Raw genomic sequence first — 10636 nt, forward strand, 5'->3', positions numbered from 1 at the left:
ATAGAGCTGCTGTGCAGTCTTTGCAGACTTGCTTTGGTGGGATGGTGGAAGGGGCTGCCGTGCTTGTGGTCAGAGATATGCCAGTTCCTCCAGACAGCTGCCTTAATCCTCCCAATGGGAGTGACTCTCCCCGCTCAGTGCTCAGGTTGTAGATCTGAGGCCTTTATTATCTTACCCACTGCATTCTACATTGGTCCCCAGAGTAAGTTGTGACCTTCTTCAGGACAAGACCCATGCATTTTCATATATCTCTTCTTGGTCCAGGGTATCATAGCACAATGCTCATAACATGGCTGCCGAATTGACGTCAATGCCATATTCTCCCCACAGTATTAGAAATTCTGCATGCCTACATTTGAATAAAACATATTAAATGGGAAGGAGAGAAGGACGTGATCTACTATTTTCATCTGGGAAGATCATTTAGCAAAGTCTATCTTCAAAGACCTGTGTATATTTCTTTTTCGATGCTGACTTTCTTTAGCCTTTTTAGTAGTTTCTAGCAGTAATACAGTTCACTGTTGCATTTCATAAAAGGGTCACAATCTTGGTTAATGTTTTTTAGACAAAAATGCCCATAATCAAAGCCCAGAGCAAAGTTTGCCTGTCCTTCTCTCTACAACTTTTTAAAAATTCAAGCTCTATAATTCATTTATTTGCTAATGAATTTCCCTGTCAGGGGTAGTCTGACTCTGCTCAGCTTTAATTATAACAAAAATTCATTTAGGCTTTCTCCCTGCTCTCCATATTGAAAATGAACTATTCTATAGAATGACTGAGAAGGAACAAAGCATTTTTGGAATAAAAGGCAATTTTCCAGTTTAAAATGTTCTGGGCAGGTTCAGTACCTTCCTGTTCTTTACATTCCTAAAATGTAAGAATTTTAGGAATGTAAAGAACATCTCAAGCAATCCAAGTATCTTCAACTCCACTGACAATGTAAATCAAAGGGTTATTCTTCACCCTACAAAACCACTTATTGAAAGATTCAACCCAAGATTATTTTCATTCAGCAGCACCTACCATTTAAATTTAGATGGCATTTACACAGCTTTTTTGCGGTACACGGGCTTCTCACTGTTGTGGCCTCTCCCGTTGCGGAGCACAGGCTCCGAACGCGCAGGCTCAGTGGCCATGGCTCACGGGCCCAGTCGCTCCGTGGCATGTGGGATCTTCCCAGACCGGGGCACGAACCCGTGTCCCCTGCATCGGCAGGCGGACTCTCAACCACTGCGCCACCAGGGAAGCCCCAGAAGAACTTTCTAAGAGCTAAGAAAGAATGATGAATGAGCCCAACCTCTTAATTTTGTGGTGAGGAAACTGAGGCTTAGAAGTCAATTTGAACTCTCAGAGCTATGTAATGACAATGGCTAGGACTTTTCAAGGGCGCACAGCTTCTCTTATCTTCATCATTCCCACCGTTGTCTAAGCCACCATTATATCTTGCTTGGATTGCTGCAGGAGCTTCCTAAGTCCTGCTTCTACCTGCCTCCTACACACTGCCCTCCTCACAGAGACCACTTCACACAGCAGCCAGAGGGATACATCCACAACAGAAGGCAAGCTATGTCACTCCTTTGCTCAGAAACTTCCAATATCTTCCCACCTCTCCCAAGGAAAAGCCAATCTTCGCAGTGTCTACATGGCCTATTCCATTTCTAATTACTTACCTCTTCCGCCTCTGCACCCCAGCTGCACCCAACACTTTCTTCCCTTACTCCACCCTGGGGACTTTGCCCTTGCAGTTCCCTCTGCCAGCAACCTCTTCTTCCAGACTTCCAAATGCCTCCCCCACTCCCTCCCTCCCATTAGAGGTCCTCAAACTCACTCTACCATAGGTGGCTTCCCTGATAACACTGTAAAGAGCATCGCCCCACCTCCTACCTCTCTCTTTCACCTTACTTGCTTTACTATTTTTTTCTAATACTTTTACCACCTGACATATTATATATTTATTTGTTTATTAACTGCCTTTCACCATTAGAATGTAAGATCAACAAAAGAAATCCCCACTGAGGTTCCTTAAAGAACTAAAAATAGAGTTACGATATGATCCAGCAATGCCACTCCTGGGCATATATCTGGAAAAGATAAAAACTCTAATTTGAAAAGATATATGCACCCCAATGTTCATAGCAGCACTATTTACAATAGCCAAGACATGGAAGCAACCTAAATGTCCATCAACAGATAAATGAATCAAGAAGATGTGTTATGTATATACAATGGAATATTACTCGGCCATAAAAAAGAATGAAATAATGCCATTTGCAGTAACATGGATGGACCCAGAGATTATCATACTAAGTGAAGTAAGTCAGACAGAGAAAGACAAATATCATATGGTATCACTTATATGTGGAATCTAAGAAAAAGATACAAATGAATTTATTTATAAAACAGAAACAGACCCACAGACATAGAAAACAAATTTATGGATACCAAAGGGGAAAGGGGTAGGGAGGAATAAATTAGGAGTTTGGGAGTAACAGATACACATTAATATATCTAAAATAGATAAACAACAAGGTCCTACTGTATAGCACAGGGAACTATATTCAATAACTTGTAATAACCTAAAATGGAAAAGAATCTGAAAAGGAACAGCTGACTCACTTTGCTGTACACCTGACTCTAATACAACATTGTACATCAACTATATTTCAATTTAAAAAACAATTTTAAAATAATAAAGTAGAAGCACAAAAAAATGTCCCCCCTGTATTCCCCAGTGCCTGGTACATGGCAAGCCCTCAAGATGTTTGTACATATGAAGAGTAGCGCTTACTAAGTGCCAGCTACTATTCTAAGGAAGGTACAGGAACCAATTTACCTAATCTTCCTAATAACACAAGATAGGCACTATTGTCATCATTGCTGTCATCTCTGGTTCACAGATGAAGAAACTGAGGCACGGAGAAGTTTAGTAACACGTCCAAGATCACCCAGCTAGTCAATTGTAGAGCCAGGATTTGAACCTAGGGCACACGTTCTTTAACCACCATGATGTATTCTGTCACTCTTAGCTTAGCTAATGACAAAAAAATACTTCAATGAGTGTCCCCTATACCAAACTCTCAGAAATTGAGATATATCAAAGTGTGCTTTCAAAATGTCAGTTGCTTCCTATGACTGCCTAACATTTTAAAATAATCAATAAGGTATGATTTTGAGCTAAGACTGGTAAACAAGAGCAAAAGTGTGAGCCACTTGTGCTGCACTCAAATTCAGAGCACACAAAGGATATGACTTTGGTTTACAAGCGTGTGCAGGTAATTCTCCCTACTCAACTGAGATTACCATGATTAGCTCTGGTCCATAAAGGGAAAGCTAAGACACAAAAGCCTCAGTGATGTTCCAGGCCACACAGCCAGCAACAGTGGCAGGAAGGGAGCCTCTGAGGGCCCCTCTGGGATTGCAGCAGGTCACACATGCTCCCTGCTTATTAGTATAAAACACCAGGGTGATTCACACAATGGAATGTTTAAGCCAAGATGTCACCTAATAGAGGCTATGTTGATACAGCTTTACCTGAGAAGTTACATAATCGTCCTACTGTGGAAACGCCATAAAGGAATTTGTGCCTTGGAATAAAGAGAGGTGGACCCCCTAGGAATTACTCCACAAAGGATATCAGGAGATTTTCAGTGTGAAATTCACTAGCCTAGACTGGACAGGTGACTTGTAAAAATCGGCCCAATGAAGACTTTCTGAGAGCAGTCACTGTGCCCAGTTCAATTTGGTAAGACTTAACCAGACCCCTGCCTGAGAGAGCCTCCAGGGACCCCCAGACTTGCCCATCTTTCCACAGGGGAGGGAGGTGTGTTCTGTACATCTCCTGTATAAATATAAAAGTCCCTACTGTGAGTCCTCTCTGCCTCCTGCTTTTAGGTCAAATATTTATTTATGCAAGCCTTTCATTATCTTTCTACCCTAGAAAGCCGAATGAATCTTTCCTCGCTCTTTGTTGGCATTCTCTGAAAGAAATCTCGAACTCTGGAATATCACCTCCACCTCCAATCCTCCCTTGACCTCGCCCTCCACTGTCCCACCTGCCCCAAGACACAACCTGAGAAGGAAGGCGGGGAGGTGGCTGGAGAGGAGGAGCGGTGATGTTACCAGCACCTGTCACCTGGCAGGCCCCAGCCCCACCCACCCTGCCGCCGAAGAGTGTCGACCGGGCGCCCGCCCTCCCGCACGCCCCGACCCTGGTAGGCCAGTCCCTCCCGCCCCAGCCTCCTGCCACCGTCCAATGGCCGAGGGGCAGGGCAAGCTGAGCAAGCCGCTGCAGCCCAGCCGGCTCCCCGCCCTGTTCCCGGTTCCCCAGCCGGGCTCCGGCGGCCTTTAAATGCAGCCCAGGGCCAGCACGGCGCACCCTCGACTCCTTTTTCCTCGGGCAGCAGCACCCCGAGGAAGAAAGCAGCCTCGACTCGTCAGCGCGGTCCGGGCTGCGGCGGCCACCTCCGACCTCTGGGCCCGCGCCGCCTTCCCGGCCTCCGCCTTCTCCTTCCCCTCCCCCCGGCCCCGCCAGCCGGGTCGGCGCCGGGCCCCCGGGAGTGCACGCCCGCGCGCCCGTGTGTGTGTGCGCGCACGAGCCAGTCTCGGACCCGCGCCCCCGCCCGGCGCAGGACCGCCTCTGAAGCCCAGCCCGCGCGCCGTGTCCCACGTCCCCCACCGCCCGGCCGCCAGCCGCGCACCCCGCCGCGCTGCGCGAGAAGATGGCGGGGTCGGTGGCCGACAGCGATGCAGTGGTGGTGAGTGCGGCGGGGACACGCGAGGCGCCCCCTTCCCGCAGCCCGCACGGCTCCTTCGCCGGCTCCGGCTCGGCAGAGGCCCAGCCCCGCGCCCCACGCGTGAGAAGGCGCCCCAGTACCTGGTAGCGGGAGCCGGCTGTGCGCGGCGGACGTGAGGGGCCGGAGGGGTGCCCCAGCTGGAGGGCCGCTGGCTGAGGGGAGGTGTTGGGGGCGGCCCGCGGGGTGGGGGGTGACCGACAGTCCCCTCCGCGCTGTGCAGCCTCCGGCCAGGTGTGTGCATGTTGCACGTGTGAGTGTGCGCCTGTGTGTGTGTCCGGCGCGCCCGCCCCGCGCCGTTCCGGGGATTTCCCCCTTGGAAATGGGTCCGCGCCAGGGGCTCGCGAGAGAAGTTGAGCGCGGCCGCTGCACTCCAGCCATGTCCCCGAGGACAGGCCTGGGCGACGGCGGTTCCATGGGCGTTTGCGGTTGGACAGGGGCCTTCCCTCCCTCGGCGCGGGGCTCTGGCTCCCCAGTGGGCCTCGACCTTCATTTTGATCTAGATCTGAAGGGTCTGAGGATCATCAGAGGCTTAGCTACCTGGTGGAAAGGACGGGTTTTGTTCCGGGAGTTTATGCGGTTATTCAGTGGGCTGTGAGGTGGGAGCTTTTGCAGAGGCTTCCTGTGTTCTATGGAGGACTGCTGGATTCCTCCAGATTTGTGTAGGTTCTTCCCCGCTCCCTCTAACACCCCCCTCCAAAAGCTTTTGGAAAGCCAATCTGTGTGCTTCTATTTTTAGAAACTAGATGATGGGCATTTAAACAACTCCTTGGGCTCTCCAGTTCAAGCCGACGTGTACTTCCCACGACTGGTAAATGATTTTGTTCTGTGCTCTGTGTCTGCCTGTACCCTCTTCTTTCTTCTTTCCTTAGGTCAGGTCCTAAGGATCTGAGGCCTTGGCTCTTCCCTAACAGGCTGTAAACTTTCTGTTTCTCCTCTCATCCTTTGCAGATCGTGCCATTTTGTGGACACATTAAAGGTGGCATGAGACCAGGCAAGAAGGTATTAGTGATGGGCATCGTAGACCTCAACCCTGAGAGGTAAGGCAGAGTCCTTGTCACCTAGACCTATCAGGCAGTTACAAGGTCCTGCCCACTCCTGTTGTGGTTTACTGCCCCTCCTCTTCCCACCCCTGTGGCCAGTGTTGCTAGTTTGAAGTGCCAAGAAAGTACTATGTTCCCATGAAAAGAATGTGTATGAATCCCAGCCATCATTTCTCTAGACAGCTATTTATATCAGAGATTATAAATATAGACCCACATCATTTTCTCTTTGACCCTTAGGGAGGCGAAAGGATTTTTTTTTTTTTTCCAAATATGGTGTTTGGAGTAAGAACTATCAATATAAATGAGACCCAAACTTTACGAGATATCGTTTCCCCTGGTCAATTAATGGGGCTGTTTTTGAGTCTTCTGAAATGGATTAAGACACAGATGTGTGGGTAGTTTGGGGTATATGAAATGTCTACAGTTAGTTATTTTCATCTCCACTGAAGTTTTCACCAGGGCCTCCTCTGGATAACAAACCAGTTTGATTGTAATCCTATTTCTCCATAGTCTAAACCCCCCAACGCCTGCCCCCATATGAAGAGTAGTAACCCATTAAAAGCTGACAAATCCAAAGAAGAAGAAGGAAATGGGAGCCTGGGTCATTGTTAATGTTGTTTTGCTCAACTGTGAATAAGTGAGATGATTTTCTTTTCAGCTTTGCCATCAGCCTGACCTGTGGTGATTCGGAGGATCCTCCCGCCGATGTGGCAATTGAACTCAAAGCTGTGTTCACAGATCGGCAGCTACTCAGAAATTCTTGTATATCTGGGGAAAGGGGTGAAGAACAGTCAGCGATCCCTTACTTCCCATTCATCCCAGACCAACCATTCAGGGTGAGTGCCTCGAGTGCTTCCACTCCAACCACTGGCAGGATGGTGATGTTCTCATCTAGTATGTGCCAAGAACACTTTAAGCCAGAATTTTTGCAATTCTATTTAGCCAATATGTGTAAATAAACCCATATTTACATGTCTATATTGTTAAAAATAAATACTTTTCTATGTAGTATTTAACATAGTACTAGGCATATAATAGACACCTGTCCCAAAATATATTTGATTAATAAATAATAATAAGTATCTAGAATTTTCCTCATTTTTTTCTCAACCTTTAAGTAGCACCAAACCATATCAGTTATGTCTTTTTTTAAGAATCTAGTTGATTATCATTTTATTTTCTCTTGTTCCCTTTGCTAGTGAGGACTTAGTCATGTCCTTGTTTCCCTCTCTGGGTTAAGTAGCCTCAGTCTGTTTCACTGTCACAGTCTCTGTGGCTGACAGATTCCTTCCCTTGGGCCTGGATGAGTATAGATTTGCTCCCCACTATCTGTCAGGCAGGAAGCACAGCCCAAACTTCCATTTCAATCAAGCAGCATTAGCAGCACCTTCCTCTATGAAGGACAATACCAAGTAAGAGATGCAAGTCAGTAATGTGTTAGGAAAGAATTTACTGACATGTCAGACCTGGTGATGAAGTGTCTACATTACACCTTGTTAACATACATCACAATAATGACAACCCAGTTAAAAGCTCCCTGTTGCATAAACACCTAACAAAGCAGAACTACCCTTAACCTGTTGCTCCTCGTCTAAAAATTTACAGGGGCCTATGAATAAGTCATACTTTTTCTTCCCATCTTACAGTCTGGGGGGAAAGCAAGAATCCGTGACTGTCACATCAATGATAGAATAGAGACTAATTGCCCTTCTAATTGTAGCCTGGGGAAGACACCCCTACCCTTCTCTAGAATGGTAATGACCCTGAGGCTCCCCTGAACTGTGTCAGTTTCTTACTGGTGAATCTTAATGCAGAGCTCGTGAGTGTGAGTAACCAAAGCTTCTGCCAGGAGGAATAGTGCTCCCCAACAACAAAACTGAAATGAAATCACCCCTTCTTGGTGATATAATTTTAGTAATAATATGAATTAAATGTGACTAATATCACATACGGAGTCTCTCCTTGCATGATGAATACAAATGCTTTTAATAAATACATAGCACAGAACCAATGATTAAACTCTATGGTGAATTACTTAAGTTTCAAAAAAGGAGGAAGAAAAAGCTTTTACCATATGGAATCAGTATTTCTGTTTGGCTTAGCAAGGCCTTGTTAATTACACATCCTTGGTCGAATGGTAATTACTGTGTAACCTTCTCTCTGCTTAGTGTTTAGGGGTGTCTAGACTATTATTACATGCTACTAATGGGTACCAGTTCTGCTTTGCGAGGGGCTTCTCTGAAGGTGGGATAGAATTGTTCAGGGGATGAGGATGGAGACATTAAGTGCCGTATAAATAAATCTCTGCCACTTTTCCATCACTTTCTGGCATGCAAGGAGAAGGGAGAAAGAGTAAAGCAATTTTAAATCTTTAAAGGACATTGAATAGTGTAGAGCAGTGCTTCACAAAGTGTGTTCCTTATTCTAGCAACACCAGCATCATCTTGGAACTTGATGGAAAAGCACATTCTTAGACCTTACCCTAGCCCTACTAAATGGAAATTTTGGTGGGTGGAGTCCAGCAATCTGTGTTCTAACATGCCTTCTGTATGATCCCAGTGCACTCCCATGTTTGAGAACCACTGAGGATGTTGCCTTTCTCCAAAATGAAGTACTGTTTGTTCGTTTTCCCCAGCAGGGTTCATTGAAATTATGAACTGAGGTTATTATTTTGTTTCTTCCAGGTGGAAATCCTTTGTGAGCACCCACGTTTCAGAGTGTTTGTGGATGGACACCAACTTTTTGATTTTTACCACCGCATTCAAACGTTATCTGCAATCGACACCATAAAGATAAACGGGGACCTCCAGATCACTAAGCTTGGCTGACGTTGTTTAAACCACGTCTGTTTCAGATAGCATCAGGTGCCACAACTGTATGACTGTTGGTCTGGAAGAAGTGTCCTAGCAAGATCTGAAGACTTAAAAAGAAAACAAAAACGAAAAGGGAAACTTCACCGTCTCTTCTTTCTGTGCGGTTTAAACCCAAAATGACTTCAACGGTGGTTTGCCCTTAGGAAGCTGTCGGAACAAAGACACCGAGCCATTATTTCCAGAACAAAGTAATACGCTTACGCTGGATTTTATTCAGACTAAACTGAACTGGATTTGTGATTTGGTAGTAAGTTATTCATCGTTTCAAAGCTGATGTTTAGAACAAAAGTGCTAAAGACTTAAAACAACAACAACAACAAAGACGGTACACAGAAGTCAACTCATTTCTGCACTGAAGTGGAATTGTGTAACACAACCGACATTTTAGTCAGGGTATTTAACATAGAATGTAGGTTGTTCAAGGTTTGTTTTGTTTTGTTTTGTTTTGTTGCACAGCATAATGTTAATTCAGATTTTTAAAGCTTTCTTGTAGTTATTTATTTCTACTCAGTGTATGAGAGAATGATTAATGTCTCAAGAACAGCAAGTTATGAACTTTTGAATGTACAATTATCTTAGGTCTGGGGGGAAAATTACCTATTCCATCATGATAAAGGTGAATTTCTACCTTAAAGAGTTGAGTCTTATCCTCCATACCCCTAAACTTAGGATATCTTGATATAAATTGCTGTAAGTGCTTTTGGGAAAGCTTTGCAACGTTTCGTAAGACTGCTTTTCAAGTTATTGATGATTATTTACATTGCTTTTTCTCCTTACTGTGAATTAGCACCGTATTGGCTTCCTTAAGACTAACTACTTTTCCCTAGACCTACATAATAGCTCATTAAGTTGTTATTAAGCTAATTGAAAACACGTAAGAAGTGATTGCATAGACAATTTTTAAATGACTATTATATAAACTTTTGAAAGTACAGTATGAAAATGATTCTGGAATGCAATGGAAAGCAGAAGCAAATGGCCCCAAATAACTTACCCGGAAATAATTTATATCAACTTAAGCTGTTAGCTCATTGTATCACTTTTATTATGTGACCCTCACTGATATCCCTAAGCAATGCCTTTGGAGCTTTGGAGTAGAGGGTGCTTCCTACTGTGTTGGCTCTGCTGAGATATTAGGATAAGACAGGATCCAAATTAGGAAATGATCCAGTTAGTTTATCTGAAAAATTAACTCCCAGGACTCTAGGTCTTTGAGTCCAGCCAATAGTGTGAATGCTCCCAATTAAGCTTTAGGTGTTTCCCTGTACTTGTGGAACTGGTTAGACAGCAGGGAGTCTCTAGGAGAAGCCTGCAGTGATACAGATGTCACCGCACAGCAAGGGATGGTTGGAGTCCTGGGTGCTGGATTTCACAAACTCTACTGGCCCTGGAGAGAAGGACCCTTGGCATTGCTTTGGTCAGCTGGTGGGGAGAAGAGGGGGTGCTGGGGTGGGGTGTGTATTTATATATAATTTAGGTTTTGTCTGTAGAGCATACTGCGTCTTGTTATGACACGTCCTTCTCCTGCTTTGCTTTTGAGTTTCTTTACACAACATGCAGAGGCACTGAAGTGACCATGTCATATTCATGTGTCGAGAATGTAGACAGTGTTTCGGTACCAAAGTCTAAGAAAAAGCAAACTAAAATCATGAATTTTTTATAGGTGATATATTTGGATTCTTCTCAACTTTTAAACTGTTTAGCACAGTTCCACTGTGTTATATAAGAAGATGCTTTATCCAACAAGGCTGGCTGAGTATTGAAAAGCTATATGTACCAGCTGAGTTAAGCAGCCATATTCAGCCAGGAGGGCTGTTCTGTGGCTCCGGCTATTTTTGAGCCTGTGATTAGCTTGTAGAGCCACTAGGTTTTGATGTGTGTTTGTAGAAAGACTTAGAGGGCACCCTGAAATATATTGGTAGGGGTT

At 45.0% G+C, this 10636-nt stretch overlaps 1 protein-coding gene across 1 annotated transcript; it reads left to right on the forward strand.

The window, feature by feature from the left end:
- Window positions 1–4631: 4631 nt before the first annotated feature.
- LGALSL (galectin like) lies at window positions 4632–9902 on the forward strand. The gene is made up of 5 exons (XM_082851283.1): window positions 4632–4754; window positions 5530–5601; window positions 5742–5830; window positions 6495–6672; window positions 8521–9902. Exons 1-5 carry the CDS (start codon window positions 4719–4721, stop codon window positions 8662–8664), a joined length of 519 nt encoding a protein of 172 aa, XP_082707409.1. The 5' UTR covers window positions 4632–4718; the 3' UTR covers window positions 8665–9902.
- Window positions 9903–10636: the final 734 nt, after the last annotated feature.

The sequence above is a fragment of the Leucopleurus acutus genome (assembly GCF_964270905.1).
Source record: "Leucopleurus acutus genome assembly, chromosome: 12".
In the NCBI taxonomy this organism is placed as follows: domain Eukaryota; kingdom Metazoa; phylum Chordata; class Mammalia; order Artiodactyla; family Delphinidae; genus Leucopleurus; species Leucopleurus acutus.

What these genes read in the sequence shown, in the direction of transcription:
- LGALSL (XM_082851283.1), top strand. Translation starts at nt 4,719, where the DNA reads ATGGCGGGGTCGGTGGCCGACAGCGATGCAGTGGTG. An exon ending in CCGACAGCGATGCAGTGGTG is followed by an intron (nt 4,755 to 5,529) that starts GTGAGTGCGGCG and finishes TTCTATTTTTAG; the next exon opens with AAACTAGATGATGGGCATTT. An exon ending in TCCCAGACCAACCATTCAGG is followed by an intron (nt 6,673 to 8,520) that starts GTGAGTGCCTCG and finishes TGTTTCTTCCAG; the next exon opens with GTGGAAATCCTTTGTGAGCA.